Source organism: Diceros bicornis, chromosome 16 (genome assembly GCF_020826845.1).
Source record: "Diceros bicornis minor isolate mBicDic1 chromosome 16, mDicBic1.mat.cur, whole genome shotgun sequence".
Lineage (NCBI taxonomy): Eukaryota > Metazoa > Chordata > Mammalia > Perissodactyla > Rhinocerotidae > Diceros > Diceros bicornis.
The window spans coordinates 21422908-21448392 of NC_080755.1; the positions used below are offsets into that span (position 1 = coordinate 21422908).

The 25485-nt window shown below is 38.8% G+C and overlaps 1 protein-coding gene across 1 annotated transcript in view; it reads left to right on the forward strand.

Annotated features, from left to right (window-relative positions):
* The first annotated feature begins 9590 nt into the window (after nucleotides 1-9590).
* Nucleotides 9591-25485, forward strand: part of TAF4B (TATA-box binding protein associated factor 4b) — a 128016-nt gene continuing 112121 nt past the window's right edge. The window contains exon 1 of the mRNA XM_058556921.1: nucleotides 9591-10407. Within this exon, the coding sequence (XP_058412904.1) occupies nucleotides 10065-10407 (343 nt within the window). The 5' untranslated portion in view covers nucleotides 9591-10064. The remainder of the gene's footprint in view (nucleotides 10408-25485) is intronic.

Genomic DNA, 25485 nt, shown 5'->3' on the forward strand with positions numbered 1-25485 from the left:
TTGATGAAGAACAGGATATTTACATAGTCTCAAACACTAGTCTCCCACACACTGCTTATTAATTACAGAGAGGAAAAACAGCAACCTTACAGTGAGAACCTTGGCAGGTTGCATCATAAACAAGTGATCAAATTCAATGTAAACAATAATAACACAAACTTACCTCACGTGTCTCCTAATGTGATACAGAGGACATTGCATCACTCATGCAGTATCCCTATCAAAATGCATAACCTGAATCTAATCACGAGGAAACACCAGACAAACCCAAACTGAGGACATTCTACAAAATAAATGGCCTGTTCTCTTAAAAAATGGCAATATCTTGGGCTAGCCCTGGTGGCCTGGTGGTTAAGTTCAGCATGCTCTGCTTTGGCAGCCTGGGTTCAGTTCCCGGGCACAGACCTACACCACTCGTCAGTGGCCATGCTGTGGCAGCTGCCCACATACAAAATAGAGGAAGATTGGCAACAGATGTTAGCTCAGGGTGAATCTTCCTCAGCCAAAAAAAAAAAAGGCATTACTTGAAAAACAAAGAAAGGCAGAGGAACCCATCTAGATTAAACGAGACTAAAGAGATATAAAACTATATGCAATGAATGGTTCTGGATTGGATCCTGGACTAAGAAAATATCTGCTGTAAAGGACATTATCGGGACAATTGGCAAAAACTGAAAAAGATCTGTTGATTTAAGATATGTTGACTAAATAATTGTATCAATGTTAAATTTCCTGATTTTGTTAATTGTACTGTGGTTACCTAAGAGCATGTCCTTGTTTGTAGGAAATATACATGCAGTATTTGGACAAGGGGCATATCTGCAACTCACCTGCAAGTAGCTCAGGGAAAAAAGTGTATATACAGTCAATTTTCATTATCTATGGTAGTTACGTTCTACCAAGTTGCCAGGACACTGAATTAGCAAATGCTCAACCATCGCTCCTAGGGGAAATACAGGGTTAGGTTCCTATAGGCCTCTAATCATAACATTTTTTTCTGTCCATCAATACATAAGCTTGTTTTATGTGTGTCTCTGAAGACACCTTATTTAATATATATTGTTGATTCATTAACATGGAACTCACAACCAACAGCACAGTAACTCGTGCCTCAACAAAGCTTATCTAACACATACATTTTCTCCCTAAGGCATGTCACAGCTTTCTTGCACTTAGGAACACTAGACAGCACTTCAGCACTATGTCTGGGGGCCATTTTAAGCAGCAAAATCATCAAGAAAAAGCACAAAAATATGAAAAATGTGCCACTAAATAGACTGCAAAAGGGACACTTGTCTAGTATGAGAGCTAAATCAAGAGAGCAGAGCACCACCTTGTTCCACCTCAGCTGGAAATGTACACGTTTGGTGACTCAAATTTTTCACTGCTCTGCACACATCTGCAAAAGACCTCAAAAGCACCATAAGTATTGATTTTGGGGGTACAGATACATTTTAGCAAGTAGATGAATTTGCAAATATGGAATCTGCAAATAATGAGGACTGAGTGTGTATATATTATATATGTATACATATACACACATACACAGAAAGAGAGAGCAAATGATAAAAGAAACAAATCAAAATGTTAAAATTGGTCAATCTGGATGAAGGGGATATGGGAGCTGCAAGTACTATTTCCTGAAACTCTTCTCTAAGTTTGAAATCATTTCCAAATAAAATTTGAAAAATGTAAATAAATTCATTTTTTCCTCTGCTTAAAATATTTCAGTTGATTTCATTTGCAGAACACACAAGACTCTGAAGGAGGTCAGGCTCTTCTCTGCCTCTCCAACATCACTCTGGCCACTTTTCCTCTAGTTTCCTCTGTACCAGTCTCATGGGCATTCTTTTAATTCCTAGAGCTCCCTATCTAAAGTAGATCCTGTCCATTTTCCTCTTTCAAAGCACCTTGTGCTTTTCTCTCGCAGCACTTATAATTTGTAATTATACATGCAAACAATTATGTGTTCCTGTTTAATAAATATTATGCATAAAATGATAATTATGAGGACATTTTAGAAATATGAAATTATAAAAATGACCTGATTTAAATATTTAGGCATGGAAAATTATTTAGGTAAAGTTCTAAATTACTTACAGAATCATACAGACACTTCACCTAGTAGCAAGCATATAATGGACAAGGATTAACAAGTCATACACAAAAATGAGAATTCAGCCAGAATGATGGAATTATAAATAGTTAAAAATAGAAATTGTTTTCTTTTTAGGTTCCTTTTAGTAAGAAAGAAAAATAATCCTAAAACAAGAAATGATGATAATAATTACAATGTTAACATTCAAAGGAACATTTAAAAGAAAAATCTCTCTGATTCCAGACTAGAGAATAGAATAAAGGAGGAGCAAAGTTGGAGGCATGGAGGGAGACCAGTTAGCATAACTTAAGTGAGCACACTTTGGTCTGAACTAAAAGAGTGACAGTAGGAATGAGAGAAGTCGATGGATTCCAGAGATATTATAGATACGATGCCACAATTGACAGGACTTAATGACTGAAACAAGGGTGTAAAAGCGGGAAAATTCAAAGTCAATTCCTAATTTTACATATTAGGCAACAGCAAGGAGGTCGATCAGCTCACTGCAATAGGGATCATTGGAGAAAAAGCTGGTTTGAAGATGGGATAATTAGTTTTGAACCTGTGGGTCATCCAGATAGAGATAGTAGGCAGCTGTCTATATAGGTCTGGAGGCCAGGAGAGAAATCTGGGCCAAAGATAGTTGGATATGGAAGTCATAAAGATATAGATAGAAATTAAGCCATGAAAGTGAATATCACCCAAGGAAAGTATAGACAGAGAACAGAAAGCTAAAATATTAACCTTCTATTACATTATGGAGAATTGTACTAGACACTGGGGATACACAAATAAGACAAAATTCTTGCCCCTAGGTGTCAGTCTAGAGGGTAGGAATGGGACAGGAGTAAGAGAAGCACTTTGTCAAGTACCTGATAAGTATTAGGTACTCTCTTCTGGTCCTGAGATGAACATAACACAGTCTCAGCTGTCAGAAAATTCACAGTTTAATGGGAGAGAATAGGCAAGAAAAACAACTCGAATACTACAATATAAGTAAAATGGCAAGGTGCTATGGGAGAAGAAAGAGAGACACCGAATTCATCCAGTGTAGGTTATTGCCCTTTGAAGGCCAAATAGGAATTGGCCAGATAGAGCATGAGTTTCAGATGGGGAAGGTCTTTGAAGGGAGGTGAAACGATGTATGAAGTTGAGAGAGAGTTTGGGATGTTTGGGAAATTCCCGTAGTTATCTATGGTGCCAATGGAAGGTCCCTACGGGAACATGGCAGAGTGAGATTCCTTGGGCAACCTACGAGGTGCTAGATCATAATGGAACTTGTATGCCATGCTAGCTATTTGAGATTTTATCCTGTGGGTAACGGGAAGACATTAAAAAGTTGTAAATGAGAGAGTTATATAAGTAGATTTGCATTTTACAAAGACGTCTAGAAAGAGTGAGGGACATGGATTGGAGGGAGGGAGAATGATTAGAAGAGAATTTTCACAAGTTCTCACCATCACAAATAACCACCTACCAGCATCTGTGGCCAAGAACTCCACCGTCCCTTCTGTTGCCATAGATGAATGGTCTATTGCTCTTATCAAAGCTCAATCCCTCCACTTGGTGCACTGGATTCCATCTCTTTTTGTCTTCAAGGACATGGCTCCCAAGTCTCCCCTCTTCTTTCCTCTATCAATTTCCCTCCCTTCTGGATCATCGCTATCAGCATACAAGCATGCTATTATCATAAAGAAAATCTCTTTCTTGACCTTATCCCCTCCCACTACTGCCCCATTTTTCTGCCAAAACTTCACATAGTCTTTAAACCCTTTCCTCCCATTCTTTCCTGAATATACTCTGATCAGGCTTTCATTTCCACATTTCACAGAGACTTCTCTTGTCAAGCATACCAAATGACCTCCACGTTGTGTCGATGGACACTTGCCAGTCCTCATTTTACTTGATCTATCAGCTGCATTTGACACAGTTGATCACTCTCTTCATCTGCAACTTGGCCATTTGTTAGCTTTCAGGACTCCACACTTTCCTGACTTTCCTCTTATCAATGGAAATTCATTCTCCATCTCTTTTTGCTGAATGCTCCTTATCCACCTGACCTTTAGCACTAGAGTACTGGGACTCTGGCCTCTTCTATTCTCCTTTATACTCCCTCCTTGATCACACTGAGTTCAATGGCACTAAAAATACCATCTGTATGCTCATGAATATATTTATATTCAGCCTGGACCTCTCCTTGAAGTCTGGGTTTGAATATCCAGTTGCCTATTCCATACTCTATTTGGATATATACTAAGCATTTAAAATTAAAATATCCCAAATTGAGCACCTGATTTCCCAACCCCCACTGTAGTCATCCCTATTCCAATTAACAGTAAGTCATACTTCCAGTTTGCTCTGGCCAGAAACCTTTGAGTCATCCTTAACTCCTCTCTCAAACCTCACACTCAATCCATCAGGAAAACCTGTTGGATCCACTATCAAAATATTCCCAGAATTTGACCACTTTTACCACTTCTACCGATATCACTTTAGTCGAAGCCACTATCATCTCTCACCTGGATTTTCCAGTAGCTTCCTTAAGTAGTCTCTCTACAATTATCCTTGTATTATTATTCTTGTATATTATCCCACAATTATCCTATCCAATTAGCCCTATTCACACAGCAGCCATAGTGAAGTTTTAAATAAACTAGTCTGATAATGTCACTTTGCTGCTCAAAATATCCCAATGTCTCTCCATTTCACTCAGGTTAAAAGCCAAAATCCTTACACAGGCTTACAAGGCCCAAGAGGACTTTGCTGCCTTCCCTTTCTTTCTTCCACACACCAACAGTACTTCCTATGCTCTTGTTTTATTTCCTTTTGCATGACATGATCACCATCTAATATACCATATCATTTACTTTTTCATTTTGTCTCTTTCCATTGGAATGTATGCTTCATGGAGACAGAGATTTTTGTCTTTTCTTTTTTTCACTGATATATTCTTTAATGCCAAGCATACAGTAGGCATTCAATAAACATTTATTATGTGAATGAAAGACTGAAGGGAGGTGGGGAGGAGAGGCTTCTAAGAATATATAATTCAAGAAAATGGAAACTAAAATAGACAATGCAAGTAAAAAGTTCTGTGATTGCAAAATCTTCTAGAAAAATTGGGGCTGGCCCAGTGGCATAGTGGTTAAGCTTGCACACGCCACTTTGGCAGCCCAGGGTTCGTAGATTCGGATCCCGGGTGTGGACCTGTGCATAGCTTATCAAGCCATGCTATGGCTGGTGTCCCATATATAAAGTAGAGGAAGATGGGCATGGATGTTAGCCCAGGGCCAATGTTCCTCAGCAAAAAGAGGAGGATTGGCAACAGATGTTAGCTGAGGGCTAATCTTCCTCACCAAAAAAGAAAAGAAAAGAAAAGAAAAGAAAAGAAAAGATTATTTCTGAGATTATAGCTTCTTAAGCAGTCATTACTTTTTCTACACTTCATATGAAATGAAAGGAAGTGAGCACTCACACTTTTACACAATGGCCCATCTTCCCAGGTTTAGGTAGTGTTTGTAATAAGCTTCTGCTTAGCATAGCCTGAGCGTGCTAATATACATGCCCAGCTTTATGAAGTTCAGTGAAGTTTCCTGGATGCTATGGGGAGGAGACCAGCGAGTACTGAGCTGTACTTACAGATTTCAACTGTCACTAAGAATACATATTTTAAGAAAATGCTTGTGTTAATTTTTGATTATGCAAATACTATTCATTCATTATTAAAACAATTAGAAAATTCAGAGAAATAAAAAGAAAATGATCACTAAGAATGTCTCCAAACAGAAATGTCCTTTGTGGGCCGGCCCTGTGGCTTGGAGGTTAAATGCACGCGCTCCGCTGCTGGTGGCCCGGGTTCGGACCCCGGGCGCGCGCCGACGCACCGCTTCTCCGGCCATGCTGGGGCCGCGCCCCACATGCAGCAACTAGAAGGATGTGCGGCTGTGACATGCAACTACCTGCTGGGGCTTTGGGGGAAATAAATAAACAAAATTAAAAAAAAAAAGAAATGTCCTTTGTTAAGTTTGGTGTATAATCTAGATGTTCTTCTGAGCATATGTCTATCTGCTTATTGTTTAAAAAAATTTTTTTTTAATATACGAAAAATGGGATCATACTTTACATACTATTTTATAACCTCCTTTCTTCATTTAACAATATGCCATGGCCATTTTTCCATAAATGTACCTCTACAAGTGCAAATTTTAATGGCTGATTAGTATTTCATAGTGTGAATGGATCTCTTATGTTAGGATAGTTTGGTTATATCCACTTTTTCCAGAAGCATTCCTTTTAAATACCAAAAATTTTAAAAAGTGTCTCAGATTTCATTAAACCTTTAATGAAGGCATCAAAAACCGAAGTCACTAATGAAGCGAAAAACTTTTTAAGAGTTTAAGCTGCATTCCTTTAAGAGGAAAGGAATGACAGAGTGGGATTGGAGGGGTGTGTTCTGATGCAGGAAGTGTTTCAATGTTCTGATGCAAAAGCACAGATACGGGACCAGGTTCAAGGTATAGAACTTGAAGGCATTTGTTTCTGGCTCACTTTGAAGCTGAGGCCATAACTATCTTAGCTAAATAGTTACATCTCCTCAGGCAGATTTTTTAGCTGATCTCATTTCACAGATAAACAAGGCCTTCTGTTTAAATCCTATAGCATAATAAACTTTTATTCACTTTCTTAAGAGACCATAGGCACTTAGAAAATCAAAAGGACAATAAGAATAATTGACATTGTCCACCCAACAACTGTATCCTTAGCTATTGGTTTTGCTCAAGGTAAACTGTATTCATGTGTGTGTAAAATAGGGAAACAGAAATTTTGTATTTGTTCACAGTTTTGTGTCATTACCTGAATTGATGAGCAGAATGTTTGGACAATTAGTGACTTAGTCCCTCATTTAGAAGATGCTATGGTCTGTATGTCTGTGTCTCCCCAAAATTCCTATGTTGAAAATCTAACTCCCAAAGGTGATGGTATTAGCAGGTGGGGTCTTTGGGAGATGCTTAAATCACGAGGGTGGAACTCTCATGAATGAGATTAGTACCTTATAAAAGAGGATCTAGAGAGATCCTCTGTCCCTTCCGGCCATGTGAGAAGTTTGCAATCTGGAAGAGTTCTCAGGGGACCATGCTGGCACCCTGATCCCAGACTTTCAACTTCTAAAACTGTGAGCAATACATTTCTACTGTTTTTAAGTCACCCAGTCTGTGGTATTTTGTTACAGCAGTCTGAACCAACCAAGACAAGGTAAATGACTAAGTATTTTTCAACATCTTTAATTTAAAAAATATTTTAACAGATAAACATAATAAAATCAAGGTATAATCTTTCCCCTGCAATTTGTCTTTTCTCACATAAATAGAGAGATAAAATACACTTTGCATCCCTATGTATCCTGTTTTATTATGTTTTTATAGGAAGGAAATGTAGTAAACATAATTACTACTCAACTCCAAATTCAGGATAGTAGTTACCTGTGCTGGGTAAGCAGCAGTATATTCTTTGCAACTAGAAAATTAAAGCTCTCATTAGTGAGACAAATTATAAACCAAACACAAACAATTATGAGAAAAATGTTCCAAGTTACCTTAAAGAGAAAGTATACTTCCTCAGCCAAGCCTCTTTGTAACTTGATTGAGGATATTTACATACCTAAACAAAGTATGTGAGTTGGGGGTGGGGCCTGATGGAAATTTAGAAAGGGAGAGTTCTCAAAGCAAACTTTGAGCCTTCCTTCCACAAGTATTTACTGAACTATACTACACCGCGAGGGAAAAACCAGGGGTAAACAATTGCCCAGCCAGTAAAGAGCAGATCTCAGACTCAAGTCCACTAGACCAGTTTTGCTTCACTGAAAATGGTGCACGGTTCCATTTAATTCATTCACTTAGCCAATATTCATTAAACACCTCTTATGTGCAAGGCATTTTGCCAGGGGCTGTGTGGGATATATGATGAATCAGACATTTGTGGAGTAGTACAAAGAGATGTACTTTGGCATCAGACAGACCGGTTTAAATCCCAGCTTCTTGGATAAATGACTTTTTTTTTTTAAAAGATTTTATTTATTCATTTTTCCCCCCAAGGCCCCAGTAGATAGTTGTATGTCATAGGTTCACATCCTTCTAGTTGCTGTACGTGGGACTCGGCCTCAGGTTGGACGGAGAAGTGGTGCCTTGGGGTGTGCCCGGGATCCCAACCCGGGCCGCCAGCATCACAGCGCGCGCACCCAACCGCTAAGCCACGGAGCCGGCCCTAAATGACTCTTTTAATGGCACTTTTTAAGTCAGTAAAACGAGGTGGTTGTTTAAAAAAAAAAGAAACAAGGAAATGTATTTCTTACTGACCAGCACACAAGAGGTGCTCCATAAATTGAGTTTTCTTCTCCCCAACTCCACTTTGAGTTTTCTAGAAGTGATCACGTAAGTCTTCATGGAATGGGGACAGTTGCGACTGATTTGGGTCATGAGATGGGTTCTTGATTTGGACTGGGTGAGATGTGGGAAATGGCAAACGTAGTGAAATGTGAGGACTGTGAGTAGGTCCTGTCCATTGGAGCTTACAGGGAGGGAGAAAACTAGAAGCTGTAAACATCAGGTTGCCTGCCTACTTGCAAAATCTCCTTCAGTACAGTGTCAGTTCCTACAAACATAATTTGATGACAATAGCCTGAAATCAAGGCATCTTCTCTGACTAGATCTCTAAGGGGCAAGTTTTTCCACATTGGACTGTATTTATTGATTCATTCAACAAACACTTTTCACTTATTCAAAGAATATCCAGGATTGTACTTAAGATCTAAGTGCTAGTATCTGAGGATGTAAGAATCAAAAGACACTGTCCCAATTTTCAAGGAGATAAACAATTTAAATATGTTTAGAGGTGACAGAGACACATATAGCAGCCCCGGAAGAAAAAGATTTTCTCTTGGGGGAGCCCAACTCTCAAATTATATGAAAACAGCAACATTTTACAAACTATAAAATTATACATTTTTAAACATTTAAAAGAAAGAAATGGACATTAAAAAATTTTTTCAATATGTCAACTGTAATGCTCATTTTAGCGACGCTTTAGAGCAAAGCCCGCAGAAAAACACTGAGGAAGCGTAACTGAGTTCTTACTGAATTACCGTTCTCCGAAATCAGTGTTCCACATTTTTTCCTTAAAAAGTAGAAGCCTGTGGAAAGCACAGTCCTGGCTTTTCAAGAAACACCCACCTGGGGATCCGAAGGAGAGGAACGCGGATGCCGCAGTTTTCCAAGTGCGGTTTGCCCCTCCCACGTGGTACATTTTTGGCAACTCGCCCCTCCTTCCTCGCGATTCTAAGGATAATTCTAACGCCCTCTGGAGTCGTCCCTAGTGACGTCACGAGCACGATTCTAGTCTGTGGCCAATCACACGGCCGGATTCCGGGGGAAGCCCGGGGCGGCAGGGGCAGCCTGTGCGCGTGCGCGAGGTCTCCGCGTGGCTATATAAACATGGCTGGCGTGGCCGCGCGGCGGGGCCGTGGCGAGAGCGCGTAGGGGGCTTTGAGATGCTCTAGGTTTGTAGTTTTGAAATTTCTGGCGGGGGAACCGCGGCGCAGAGTTTTGCTGGGAGGTGGGAGCCGAAGTGACGCTCTTCCGGCAGCCGCGCAGCTGGGCTCTGCTGCAGCGGGACCCGAGGCTGAGGCGCCGGGCTGAGCCGGCGCACGTGTGAGCGCCGCTGAGGAAGCGGCGAGCGGCCGAGCAGGTGTTGCTGCCGCCGGGGCCGCGCGGACGCGAGGAAGGTCCAGGACGCGTGGGTCCCTCTGCCCAGCCCGCGCCCGTCACTGACTTGTGTGGCGCGGCCCCTGCACCTCTCCCTAGCGATGCTGTGGGGCCGGAACTGCACTGGAATCGGCTGCTGCTTGTCAAGCCTCCCCTCGCCTCTGCTCCCGGAAAGGCAGCGCCGAAGCTGCCGCTGATCCACCTGGGGGATGCCCGCGGGCCTCACCGAACCTGCCGGCGCCGCTCCCTCCGCGGGTGTGAGCGCCTCCGGGACCGTGACCATGGCCCCCGCCGCGGCTCTGCCCGTCCGGGTGGAGAGCGCTCCGGTGGCCTTGGGCGCCGTGACTAAGGCTCCCGTCAGTGTCTGCGTGGAGTCGACGGCGTCCCAGCCCCTACGGTCCCCCGTGGGGACGCTGGTGACCAAAGTGGCTCCTGTCACTTCTCTTCCTAAAGTCAGCAGCGGCCCTCGGCTGCCTGCTCCTCAGATAGTCGCGGTGAAAGCCCCCAACACGACAACCATCCAGTTGCCTGCTAATTTGCAGCTTCCTCCAGGTATGTCGATCACCTTTTCCAGATTATCCGGCGGTGACTCCGGAAACGTCACAGCCCCAGATTGCGCCTTCTTGCTGGTAGCTCTAAAAAACTGAGCCGAGAACCTTTCATAACGTTGACTTTGCAGGGCAGCGATTTGACTTTACAATTAATATAGCCTGTTTGAGTCCGTACTGCATAGTTTTTCTTTCCGTGTTTAACGAAAGAATCTTTTCATCTAAGTGACACAGGAGAAGCTGGAGCTTCTCCCATTGAGGAGGGCCTTTGAGGCACTGGCTCCTAGATGGGGGAAGAGAAGATAGCTCAAATTTATTTTCATGTAGAGAAAGGACCGGTTTATATATCCACCAGCTTCGATTACGATGTAAGAAAAAGTGTATTTAAAAGGTTCTTGTGCGTTAAGACTGAAAGAGAAATTTAAGAAAGCCAAAATAAGTTTACTCCTTTCTAGTACCAGAAATGAATAATGCTGCTTCCTGCACAATCTTTAGATGTGTGATGATCGTAACTTTTGGTTAGAAGAATCCCTCTCACTGGGAGCGAGTGGCAGAGTTGAGAAATAGATCAGAGCCATGCGATTGTCATATTTGAAGCGAGTGTAATGCTACGGTTAATGAATCTGACTACTTTTTTTCCTAGGGTTTACTCTGTTGGGCTGTTTTTCATGATTTAAGCAAGGGTTTTGCTTTATGATCATTTACCTATTGTAAATATACTGAATGATATTTGAGTGTTCTACCTTCTTTCCTCGACTAGAAGTCTCTTGGAATTTCAGGGGCGGGGGGAAGGACTTTTCACGTTCCTCTTTGGAGTGAGCTCTACTCATAATGTTATTGTCTTCCGTTTATTTTGCCTTAGCAGTAATTGGAAGTCTGTCCTGCAAAGACAGTAAAGAGTGGAACCGTTTGATTCAAAAGATTTCAGTATCCCCTAGCAAGATGATAGGGGCTCTTTTGTAGCTGATGTGTTATTTGGTCATGAACATTGTGAAGAAGATTATGTTCTTCAAGTGAAGTTCTGTTTCAGTTTTGTATGGTCCACAAGATCCATACACTTAAGGCTGTGTACACCACTGGATACATTTTCTGCCAGTTCTAAATTGTCATCCTGCATATACTCGTAACTCTTATAGTTATGAATGTGTTTGAATGAAATTACCCCTAATTTGTTAAAAACTAAATTCCTGTCTAGTCAATGAAGTTTGCTTAGAAGCAGTCAAACAAGTATTAAGATAGAAGAACTTTCAAGAGTGAAAACTTGCTGGTAAGTGGGAACTGATCACTTGTTGAGGCCGTGCTCTGCTAGGCACTTTCTATACATTGTGTATATTCTTTCTTTTTGTTGGTCATAACAGGTAGGTAGCAAATAAGGAAAGAGGTCTCTTTCTCCAATGCCAGACAACTCATAGGTGTCAGAGGGAATTTGCATCCAGGTCTGTTTAAATTAACTCTTTCCAAACACTGTGCTTACCACTTGGTGTGTGTGTACTCATTGAGTATCAGTGCTAAAAAGTAATTTATAGAATTTTAGAGCCTAACCTTTTTATACACAAGGAAACCAAAACTGAAACTTGCCAGAGCTAAATGCAAACCAGGACCACAGCCTAAGTATGCATTACACTAAAACATTGTATGCTCTTGACTATGAAGAAACTCTCACAAAAGAGAGGAGATTGCTTTTAGGAATTGTTAGTTACAGAGGAGGTGGAGAGGTGCTTTGAAGAGCAGCTTTTGGGAAATTCTGCTGATGTGTGGCAGAAAAGCATACTAACATTTGTGCTCTGGTTGGTGCACAATAATATAGCCAATGGTTGAAGAATGAATTGGAAACACTGATTAAAATAACATTTTAAAAGGGTTGAGTCTTGTACCATTTCTTTTATAAAGTACTGAGGATTAGCAGTTGATTGCTGAAGGATGCTTAAATTTTATAGAAGTCAGCTCTTATTTTCCAAGGTAAGGAATACTTGAAGTATTTGATTTCTCTTTACTTCAGAATTTCCTCTATGAACAGAACTGGTTTTAAAAAATATAAATATGCACAACAGGTTTTTCTAGGGAGCAGGAGCTGGAAATAAAGAAGAGGGAGGGGCATTGTGAAGAAATAAAGAAACTATAGCGAAGCTCTGAAAATTTTTCTTTTGTCAAATGTTTTTGGTAATCTCTTCAGTCTTCTTATTTGTGAACCTGTGGGATTTTAGGCCAGACTGTGGCTCTTTCTGTTTTTGTTGTTCTTTGTCTCTCCTATTACTTGTTTGAGAGCAATGAGCAAGGACTTGATGACTTCTTTTATGTCATTAACTGTGGTAAATTCTGCTTGACAGTCATACTGTACAGAAATGTGTGAGGGTTACTTGTGAAATGGCTGAGGTCCTTTTTCGTCAACTCCTTCATGCTGAGACATGGCATAGAATTTGCATCTTTCTCAAATTCTGGAACCAGTTCCTGGATAAAGCAGTTATTCTTGTTTCCACCTTGGCTTTTTTCTTTCTTCTTCTTCTTCTTTTTTTTTTTTTTTTTGGTGAGGAAGATTAGCCCTGAGCTAACATCTGTTGCCAATCCTCCTCTTTTTGCTGAGGAAGATCGGCCCTGGGCTAACGTCCGTGCCCATCTTCCTCTACTTTATACGGGATGCCTGCCACAACTTGGCTTGATAAGCAGTGTGTAGGTCCACGCCCGGAATCTGAACCCACGAACCCCAGGCTGCCGAAGTGGAGCATGCAAACTTAACCACTACGCCACCGGGCCAACCCCCTCCATCCTGGCTTTATCAAAGGGATATTACATTATCATCAGCATCCACATTTGTCACAGTGCTGCTGGACTTTATGAAGTGAGAGGCTCTTCTCTTCAGTGCTCACCATATGTGCCATCAGCTGTTTAGATTTCAAAGGCTATGGAGTCAGCTTAATCCCATAGTGTCAATGGCATTATTCCACCTATGGATAGTCATCCCTCAGTAGAAAGTGCTGGCACTCTTTTCGTGCTGCTCTTCTTCAAGGCTAGATTGGGTTCTCCTATTTTGTGTTCTTACTTGCACTCTGTACTTTTACCACCTTAGTACTTTCACACTTTATTATTGTTTCCTTTTTTGATTATAAGTTCCACAAAGGTAGGGACTCTCTTGTCACTGATTTTATTCTCCCCAGGGCCTAGTAAGTTGCATGGCACATAGAAGGCACTTAAGTTGTTTTTTTCTTTTTTAAATTAATTTTTTTATTGATGTCATAATAGTTTATAACATCGTGTGATTCCAGTTGTACATTATTATTTGTCAGTCACCATATAAATGCATCCCCACACCCCTTGTGCCCACACTCCCCTTCGCCCTGGTAACCACCAAGCTGTTCTCTCTATGTGTTAGTTTATATTCCACCTATGAGTGAAGTCATACAGTGTTTATCTTTCTCTGTCTAGCTTATTTCACTTAACATAATACCCTCCAGGTCCATCCATGTTGTTGCAAATGGGACAGTTTTGTCTTTTTTTATGGCTAAGTAGTATTCCATGGTATATATATATCACATCTTGTTTATCCATTCATCAGTCGAGGGACACTTGGGTTGCTTCCATGTCTTGGCTATAGTGAATAATGCTGTGATGAACATAGGGGTGCATAAGCCTCTTTGGATTGTTGATTTCAGGTTCGTTGGGTAGATATCCAGTAGTGGGATAGCTGGATCATAAGGTATTTCTATTTTTAATTTCTTGAGGAATCTCCATACTGTTTTCCATAGAGGCTGCACCAGTTTGCATTCCCACCAGCAGTGGATTAGGGTTCTCATTTCTCCACAGCCTCTCCAGCATTTGTTGCTTTTTGTCTTGGTGATTATACCCATTCTAACGAGTGTAAGATGATATCTTAGTGTGGTTTTGATTTGCATTTCCCTGATGACTAGTGATGTTGAACATCTTTTCATGTGCCTGTTGGCCATCTGTATATCTTAATTGGAGAAGTGTCTGTTCATTTCCTCTGCCCATTTTTTGATTGAGTTGTTTGTTTTTTTGTTATTCAGTGGTGTGAGTTTTTTATATATTATGGAGATTAATCCCTTGTCAGATATATGGTTTGCAAATATTTTTTCCCAGCTGGTGGGTTCCCTATTCATTTTGATCCTGGTTTCATTTGCCTTGTAGACTCTCTTTAATCTGATGAAGTCCCACTTGTTTATTTTTTCTTTTGTTTCCCTTGTCTGAGTACACATGGAATTCAAAAAAATCCCTTTATGGCTGATGATGAGTAGTGTACTACCTATATTTTCCTCCACGTCTCACCTTCAGGTCTTTGATCCATTTTGAGTTAATTTTTGTGTATGGTGAAAGAAGATGGTCTACTTTCATTCTTTTGCATGTGGCTGTCCAGTTTTCCCAGCACCATTTATTGAAGAGACTTTCCTTTCTCCATTCTAGGGTCTTAGCTCCTTTGCCAAAGATTAGCTGTGGCACTTAAGTTTTTGAATGCAAGCATGAGTATATGTGGAGAGTATAGGGGGCAATCTGCTGCAGCCCTGAAGGGATTCCAGGGGCCATCACACATATCAGTTTGTATTATTTTTAATTTCTTTGCTTATTCTGCTTACAAAAGTGTTATATGTTAAAAAAGAATTAGTGAAATGTAATTCACTTTACCAGAGTATTATGATTAACAATTTGTTGTATCGTTTTCCTGTTAGTACCCATAAATCTTTCTCATTTTTTAAATTTCTTAGTAGTCCATTGTATTGATGTACCATCATTTTTGAACCATTTTCCTATCTATAGACATTGATAATGTTTGCACTACATTCTGCTATTACAAATGATGCTGTAATAAACATCTTTGTATATATATTTTTGTGTGGTTTTGTAAACATGTTTTTATAGGACAATTGCCAGAAGTAGAATTGTTGGTTCAAATACATATTGCCAAATTTTACGCTCAAAAGATTGTTTAAATGAACAATCAACAAAGTTGAAACTTAATTTTAAAAAGCTACCCATGAAATCTAAGATGTCATTTTCCAGACTTACCTTTAATTAATGGAAGAGAAGATGAGCCTTATAACTGAGCGGAGAGAGGTAGACTTAGAATATAGAGAAATGTGGGCTGGATGATAATATTATATAGATTTGTTACTTACTGAATAACTATGCTTAAGAGGGCTGTTGTTAGCTTGAAGTTAAATAAGTATATGATATATAGTAGCTAAGAAAGTTTGGTTCACAGCCACAGAGTAAGGACTAGGTGGTGTGCTAATCAAGTTTGTAGATAACAAGAGCCTTGAAGGGGGTTAGTCTTTGGGAGAAAGTAGGGGAGTGATGTAAGGCATGTAGTAATGTAAGGCAGAACATTGGCCTTGGGATCAACAGACCTGAGTTTGAATCCCAGCTCTGCCTCTTAATAGCTTTGTGATCTTGGACAAGTTTATTAACCTCATCTTCAACTTAAGTTTTCTTATGTCTAAAATGTGGATCATAACTTCTTCATAGAAGTATCATAAGGATTAAATAAAATAAGCATGCAGGCCTGCATGTCACAGAGCTCTAGGGAAAACCATTGTGTGGAATACACTGTTGTACAGCAGGAATGTCCTGAATATTTAAGGTACTTATACAGATAGCAACTGCCCTAGGTACTCTGTGGTTGCTATTTATCTAATATATACTGGCATCCACAAAATTCTCAATAGTTTAAAAGGATGGATTTTTAAATAACCTCAATGCCTACCCACCCCCATTAGTTTTAATTAGACAAATGGTGTATGTTGTAGAATATCTGGAAAACAGAAAAATTACTCCCAAATATTTTGAGTATTTTTTAATCTCTTTTTATTTTTTACTTTATTTTTTTTCTTTTTGGGGGTCTCTAAGCAGAGCTCACCCTTTCTTTCTTTTTTGTTTTTTTAATTTATTTTATTTTATTTTTTTTGTGAGGAAGATCAGCCCTGAGCTAACATCCATGCCAATCCTCCTCTTTTTTGCTGAGGAAGACAGGCCCTGGGCCAACATCTGTGCCCATCTTCTTCCACTTTATATGGGACGCGGCCACAGCATGGCCTGACATGTGGTGCCTCCATGCGCGCCCAGGATCCGAACCCCGGCCGCCAGCAGCAGAGCGCGTGCACTTAACCGCTACGCCACGGGGCTGGCCCACTAATCTCTTTTTTAATGTTAACTTTATTGAGCTATAATTTTTGTTATTTAAAATAAAAAGGAACCCATTTACAGTGAATTTTGACAAAGATGTGGCCACCACTGCAATCAAAATATAGAACAGTTCACTCCCCAAAGCTTTTGGTCTCTTTGGGAAAAAATGTATACATGCCTCCTATTTTTACATAATTGGGATTCTGTGATATAATTTTTATAGCCTGCTTTTCCCTTACTATTATATAGTGACCATTTTGTATGTTATGAACTCAAAAGTTTCATTTTAATGGCTATATAATCCATTATTTAATCATTCCTCTTTCCATTAGGTTGCGTATGCTTTTTATTTAAAAAATTACTTAAAAGTAAACCTAATATTTTTGTATTTAGATTGTGATGTGCATCTTGATTATTTTCATGGGACACATAACAAGAATTGGAATTTCTGGATCAAGGAATATGAGTGTTTTCAAGTTATTGATATAATTTTTTATTTACTTATACATTTCAAATTAAATAGATTTCCAGAATTTCCTTATATTACTCTAGGCTTCCTTAGATTACCCTAGGCTTAATTTTTTTCCAACAATCTTATTATTTTTGTAAACTAACACATGCATATATAAAAACAACAACAAAAGAAGGAGGTAAAAATCATCTGAAATCTTATGGTCCTATTTTAAAAGATGAAACTTAATTGAGGTAAAGAAGCTCTGTTTTGACAAATCAACTATGTAAATGGAGGAAAGGGTAGATGTACCATAACTAATAGCAGAATCTGGGATAAAAACTTATTGATTTAATTTTTTTTGATTTACTCAGAATTATGGGATTGAGGGGAAGAGGGAAATTTAAGTGATTTTAAACTCAGTAGGGGAAACTACAATACTTGAAAAATTAAAAGAGTTGGGCCCATGGTGCCTGGTGAAGAAAACCACTTAGAATATGTCAGTTGCCTTTAAGTTTTTAAAGGACTGGCCTGTGGAAATGAAAGTAGGCTTATTTTGTATGGTTGCACAAGGAACCCCTGCATCTGTGAGTATTAATGGGAAGAACATTTTGGTTCCACATTAAGGAAGAACTTTGTACCTCTGGTCTGCTTGTGAAGGAGTGCCACTTGTACTCTCCACCATCCTAACCCTGGACTTACTTGAGTAGAGACTAGAAGATCACCAGTCAGGCATTTATGTATAGCTATTAAATTGTAATAGATGAATTCTAAAGTCTTTCTGGCTCTGAGATTTGTATGGGTCTTGTCAACTTAAAAAGCAAATTTGCCTGTTATTTTACCCTAAAACCAAATTTCTTAAGGAATAGCCAAAAGAATTGCAATTGAAGATGTGCATGCTATGGCAAACCATAGGCAAATCCAGAGAACAAAGGAGGGGAGCTTGCTTGTATAGAGAAAAAGGGGAAGTAGAGAGGAGCTATTCTAAAGGAACATCCACTGGGAGAAATGAACAGTTCGGGGAGGCAAGAGCTTCTCATTGGCTGAGCTGCAGCATTTCTCATTGGCTGGGCTGTTGCTCGGTGGGGAGAGAAATCTTCCTTCTGTAGTAAACTAGTCCTGGTGGAAATGCAAGCTTACAGTTTTGTACTGTTTGGAGTAATTGATGGTGTATGCTAGGGCTTGAGAGCTTGTGCTACAGGCTTTCCTGACTCCAAATTCCTTGAGGTTTCTCTTCTTCATTTCACAGCCTGCTATCCTTTCAGGGAAAGTATTTACCAATGCTAGGAATATGGAGAAATCAGAGCCTCCATCCAGATCAGCTTGCCACCGAGACAAAGTAGGAGAGACATCTTGGGGAAGAAGCAGTTCACTGGGCAGAAAAGTAGAGTATGTTAAGTTATGTACCGATAGAGAGTGGACACTGGATCACTTTACACTTTAATATCTTAATATTTTTACAGGAAAGCTACTCTGAAACCTAATGCATGATTACTTTCTTTTGACATGTAAGTAGAATAAATAGGCAAAGCTGGCTGTTGTTTTATGATTGGGAAAAGTGAATCTCAGGTATTTATCAGGATTGGATTCAAAAAGACTTGGTAACTGGTCTTCAGAAAAAAGACTAATGTTCAGTTTCCATTATATGTTTATAAGTGCATTTCACAGATTGTTGCCAAGTGGAATTGGGCCTTAAAGATAGATAAATACTTCAGCCAGAAGAGGATCCAGCGTTCAGATGAGCTAGTTTTTCTATTCTCAGTATTGTCTATCTGCAACTATTGTAATTTTACCTTCTAGTGATGTTTTGAGTACTTAGTTGAAGAAAAGTTTGGATTGTTGACCTTTTGGCATTAATAACGACTATTACTGTACAAAAGTCCTCTCAAATGTATTGTCTTATTTGATCCCTTTAACAATTCTGCAGGGTAGGTATTAAGTCTCTCAATTCATGAACATGGGATGTTTTTCCATTTATTCCGATCTTTACTATCTTTCAACAATATTTTGTAGTTTTCCAGAGTATTAGTTTCATACTCACTTTGTTTAATTTATTCCTAAAGTATGTTATTCTTTTTGATGCTATTGTAAGTGGAATTGTTTATTAATTTCATTTACAGTTATTCATTGCAAGTGTATAAAAATACAGTTGACTTTTGTATATTGATCTTGTATCTTGCTGCCTAGCTGAACTCATTTACTAGTTTTAATAGCTTTTTTTGTTAATTTGTTAAGATTTCTATATACAAGATCATATTATCGGTGACTAGATAGTTTTACTTCTTTCTTCCTGATCTGGATGCCTTTTATTTCGTTTTTTCCTTAATTGCCCTGGCAAGAAGTCTCAGTACAGTGTTGAATTGAAGTGATGGCTGTAAGCATTTTTGTCTCATTTTTCATCTCAGATATCTGTGTATTGTTCCTGATCTTAGGGGGAAACCATTTAGTCTTCCACCATTAAGTATGATATTAGCTGTGGGTCTTTTGTAGATCCCCTTTATCATGTTGTAGAAGTTTCCTTTTATTCCTGTTTTGTTGAGTATTTTTATGGAATAAAGGGTGTCAGAGGTTGTCAAATGCTTTTTCTGCTTCGGTTGACATGATCTTGTGATTTTTGTCCTTTATTCTATTGATGGGGTGTTTTATACTAATTAATGTATGGATGTTAAACCAACCTTGCATACTGAGATAAATATCACTTTGTTATGGAGTATAATGCTTTTTATCTGACGCTGAATTCAGTTTGCTAGTACCTTGTTGAGAATTTTTGCATCTATATTCGTATGGTATGTTGGTTTCTAGTTTTCTTGTGATATCTTTGTCTCGTTTTTTGTCTCATTTTGGTATCAGGGTAATATTGACCTTACAGAATGAGTTGAGACGTGTTCCCTCCTCCTCTATGTTTTGAAAGTTTGTGAAGGATTAGCATTAATTTTTTCCTTAGATGTGTGGTAGAATTCACCAGTAAAGCCATCTGGACCTGGGCTTTTCTTGTGCATACTTTTTTGATTACCAGTTCAATCTCTTTATTTGTTAGATGTCTATTCAGCTTGCCTATGTTTTTAAGTCAGTTTCAGTAGTTTGTGTGTTTCTAGGAATTTGTCCATTTCATGTAAGTATTGGTTTACAATTGTTCATAGTATTCCCTTATAATCATTCTTTCTGTAAGATTAGTAGTATTGTCTCCTTTTTCATTCCTGATTTTAGTAATGTTGAACCTTCTCCCCTTATTTGTTAGTCAGTCCAGGTAAAGGTTTGTCAGTTTTGTTGATCTTTTCAAAGAATCAACTTTTGTTTTGATTTTTCTCAATTGTTTTTCTCTATTCTGTTTATCTTTGCTCAGACCTTTTAATGTCCTTTCTTCTGCTTGCTTTATTTTGCTCTTTTTTTCCCAGTGTTTTAAGATGGAAGGTTAAGTTACTGAATCTTCCTTCTTTTTAAATACAGGCATTTACAACTGTAAATTTCCCTCCAAACACTGCTTCGGCAGTATCCCATAAATCTAGGTATGTTGTGTCTTCATTTTCACTCATCTCAAAAGTATTTTCCAATTTTCCTTGAGATTTCTTCATTGACCAAGTGGCTATTTAGGAGTGTGTTGTTTAAATTCTACGTATTTGTGAGTTCCCCTGATTTCTTTTGTTACTGTTTTCAAATTTCATTCCATTATAATTAGAGACCATACATTGTATGATTTCAATCCTTTTAAATTTGCTGAGACTTGTTTTATGTCTTACTATATGGTCTATCCTGAGAGTGTTCCATGCACATTTAAGAAGAATGCTATTGTTGCTGGGTGGAGTATTCTATAGATATGTTTTAGGTCTGGTTGGTTTATAGTATTGTTCAAGTATTTGATTTCCTTGTTGATCTTCTGTCTAGTTGTCTATCCTTTATTGAAAGTGGGGTATTGAATTCTCCCAAGTATTATTGTTGAATTGTTTATTTTTCCCTTCATTTATGTCAGCTTTTGCTTCATATATTTTGGTCTCTCTTGTTTGGTGCATGTATGTTTATAATTGTTACATCTTCCTGATCCGCTGGCTGTTTTATCAATTATAAAATGCCCCTCTTTATCTCCAGTAACATTTTTTTGTTTTGGTCTATTTAGTTGGATACTAGCATGACCATTCCAGCTTTCCTGTGGTTACTGTTGCATGCTGTATTTTTCCTGTCCTTTTACTTTCAACTTTTTTGTATCTTTGAGTCTAAAGTTTGTCTCCTGTAGGCAGCATATAGTTGGATTTTGTTTTCTTAATGGTCTGACACTTTTTGCTTTTCGATTGGATTATTTAATCCGTTCACTTTTAATGTTACTGATATAGTTGGATTTAGGTTGCTATTTTCTTTTGTTTCTATATATTTTCTCTCTTTTTTGTTCCTGTCTTTCTTCTTCCCTGCTTTTCTTTGCATTAAGTGAATATTTTTTAGTGTAATATTTTAATTCCCTTATAAGTTTATATATATATATGTGTGTGTTTTTAGTAGTTGCTCTAGGGCTTACAATATATGTCTTATTAGAATCTACTTCACATTTATGTTAACTAATTTCAATGAGATATAGAAACATTTTTCCTGTTTAGCTCATGTCCCTCTTTATTTTTATGCTGTTATTACTCTACATATTGCTTCTAAATATGTTACAAGCCCAACAATACCTTGTTATAATTATTACTTTATGTAATTTTATGTCTTTTAAAGAGGGTGGCAGAAGAAAAGAGAGCAAGGATATATTTGTAGCATTCGTGTTATTACCTTCTTATTTACTGTTTCTGGTTTCCCTTGTTTGTTCCCATGGATTTGAGTTACCACCTGAAGTCATTTCCTTAATGCAATACTACTTTGCTCCCACCCACTTCCCTTTGTTTCATTATGCACAAATAAATTACATTTCCATATGTTATAGGTCCTACAATACAATTATATACATATTCTATACAATTGTTTTTTAAACAAATTAAGAGAAGAGAGCAGAAGTAGTATGCATTTATGGTATCAAATTACATAATTACCTTTACCAATGCCCTTTGTTTTTTCATGTGAGTTCAAATTACTGTCTGGAGTTACTTGTTTTCAGCCTGAAGAACTTAGTATTTCCTGTATAGTGTGTCTGCTAGCAACCAGTCTTCTCAGTTTTTGTCTAGGTATATCTTCATTTTGCCTTCAGTTTTAAAAGATATTTTTGGTGGGTATCTGATTGTTGGTTGACAGTTTTCTTCCAGCAGGTGAAATATGTCATACCACTGCCTTCTGGCCTCCATTGTTTCTAATGAGAAGTCAGCTGTTACTCCTGTTGGGGCGAGTCCTTTGTACATAATGAGTCATTTTTCTCTTGCTGCTGTTAAGATTTTCTCTATGATATGTTTGGTATGGATCTCTTTGCATTTATCCTACTTAGATTTTGCTGAGCTATTTGGGCATCTAGATTGTTTTTCATCAAATTTGGGAAATTTTCAGCCATTATTTCTTTGAATATTTTTTCTGCTCGTTTATATCTCTCTCTCCTCTCTTTTTGGTATTTTGCCTATGTTGGTGTGTTTATCAGTGTCCCACGTTTGTCTGAGGCTCTGTTCATTTTTCTTCATTCTTTTTTCTGTTTGTTCTTTAGATTGCATAATCTCTATTGATCTATCTTAAAGTTCGCTGATCTTTCTTTTTTCTGTTCCAGTCCAGGCCCTCGAGTGAATTTTTTATTTCAGTTATCATACTTTTTAACTTCTGAATTTCTCTTTTTATCATATCTATCTCTCTAGTGATACTCTATTTGATGAGATCATCATACTTTCCTTTACTGCTTTGAGCATGGTTTCCTGTAGTCTTTTGAACATATTTAAAATGATTACTTTAAAGTCTTTGTTAAATCTGACAGCTAGTCCCTTGCAGAGGTGGTTTCTGTTGCCTGCGTTTTTTCCTGTGTGTCACACCTGTTTCTTTGCATGTCTGGTTGTTTGTTCAAAACTGATATATTTTTAGCAATTCTAGATACTGGTCCCTACTCCCTTGAGTGTGTTATTGTTGTTTGCTTGTTTATTTTATTATTATTTTCTTTTTGGTGAGGAACATCAGCCCTGAGCTAACATCTGTTGCCAATCCTCCTTTTTGCTGAGGAAGATTGGCCTGGGGCTAACCTCCATGTCCATCCTCCTCTACTTTATATGTGGGACGCCTGCCACAGCATGGCTTGATAAGCGGTGCGTGGGTCCACACCTGGGATCCAAACCTGTGAACCCTGGGCCGCCGAAGCAGAGCACGTGAACTTAACCACTATGCCGCCAGGCCAGCCCAGCCCCTGCTTGTTTATTTTTTTAATGTCTGGCAGGGTTATTTTAGTGATGCCTATTTTCCCTGCAGTAGAAGCCTCTGATGTTGCTCCTTACAGGGCACAGTCTTGGGCATGAGCACAGCCACCCTGGGATGACAGTGGTTTTAGTAGGGCACTCTTTGGCTGTCTCTTTCTCTGATTACTTTGTTAAGCTGTATGCCTCTGCTGGTATCACACCCAGCTCTTTTATAGACTCCACTCATTGCCAGCCAATTACCCCATTGTTTTCAACAATGCCTTAGGGCATAACTTTCTCCATAGTCTAATCCAATGAAATTTGAACTCCTTTACGGGGTAATTTTTGAGGTCATTGTGTGAGGTTTGTTCTGATCCCAGGAGGGCCCTTCTTAGTTGTCTCTTTGTCTGGTTCTCACTGGTAAACTAGAGCTAGGCCTGTGGCTTAGCTTATATCTGTCATGAGGCTACCAGCTTTCTTCTAATTGTTCCATTGTGTTTGAGAGTGCTCTTAGCTGTGAGCTTCTCCAGACTCTGTTTGAAATAAAGTCAGTTTCTCTAGGGAGATATTTGGAGCAGGGACCAGCATTGTCCCATGCTTCTCTCTGAGTGATAACCCTGCTTTAGGAGCAGGGTACTGGGCATGGGTGGTAGCCTCTGGTCTTCTCTGCTTACCTCTCCCAGCATGCAACCTCCACCCCATGAAAGAACTGGGGTGAGAGTGATTTTGGGCCAGGTATTTTCATTCTGTCATCCCTGAGGGTAGAGTCTTCCCATTTATGAGTGGGGATGGGTGAAAGAAGGCTGGAACCTGTTGGACACACTTGTTGCAGATTTGTCCTTTGCAGTATGTAGCTTGGGGTGGGAGAGATGAGAAATGCTGGTGGCCTGCTCCTCCCAGGATGATACCATAGCCTTCAGGTGGGAGCTTGGGTGAGGGAGAGGCCCTGCATTGGCCACACTGCCTGGAGTGGAGTTTCTGTCATTCTGAGCCAAGGGAGAGGAAGGGAGTGGATCGTGGTTCAGATGCCACAGATTCTTGCTGTTCTTACTGAGTTTAGTAGATCATCTTTAATAATTATGTAGTCATTTTCTGTATGCCTTAGGGCAGTTTCCAAAGACTTTAAATGGTTGTTTTTAAAAATAATTTTTACCAGTTCTGCTTGTTGGCTGGGAAATGGGTTTGTTGAGCTCTTCATACTGCCATTCTGGAAGTGGAAATCCAGCTATGAATATTCTTGTTTGTGCCTCCTACTGACATGGACAAGCATGTCTTTAGATAGAAATACTGGGTTAGAGGGTATGCAAATAGAAATCAGTTTGGTGTATTCATATAAAGTTGAACAAAGCAGTTGTACCAAATTATACTATCACCATCAAAATGTTAGAGTTCCTGTTGCTACATGTCTCTCTAACAATATTGTCATCGGACTTCTTAATCTTTGCCTGTCTAGGTAGATAGAAAGTGATAGCTCACTGTGGCCTTTATTTACCTTTACCTGTCATTGGCATCTGTGTTTCTTTTGTGCGTTTTGGGTATTTGTCCTTTGAATATATGTGAACTAAAATTATCTTCTGTTTTGTGGTTTGTCTTTTTACCTGGTCATTTCTTTTGCTCAACAAAAGTTCTTTTAATGAGGTTGAATGTATCAAATACTAAAGAAATTCTTCCCTATCCCAGTTCAGAAAGATAATTTTCTGCATTGTCTAAGAGTTGAAAAGCTTTTGCTTTTTATGCTTGTATACTTAATGATTTTAGTTTATGGTGTGAAATTTTTCATCTTTTCCATATAGATAACTTGTTTGCCCAGCCATATTTATTGAATAGTCTCTCATTTCCTCACTGATCTGCAGTGGCTCTTAGGAAAATTTAATATGACATATCTGCATGAGTCTATTTTGGGGGGTTCTCTATTCTCTTCTATTCTATTCTATTGGTAAGCTTGTACAGTCTTGTGCCCTTACCATTATACTATCTTACTTATTGTAGCTTTATGAATAGTTTGATGTCATGAAAAGTGTTTTGCCTTCTTTAGAAGTATCGTGGCCATATGCTTAGACTTTAAATATTTTAAATAGCTTTGAGTGAAAACATTTTTCCCGTGTTATATATGATAATTAGTAGACATGGAATTTGGTATGTACTAATCACTTATTCAGAGCATTTTACAGTGTTGAAAGAAATGGGAGAAGAAAATATATGATGATTATGCTACGCTTATTAG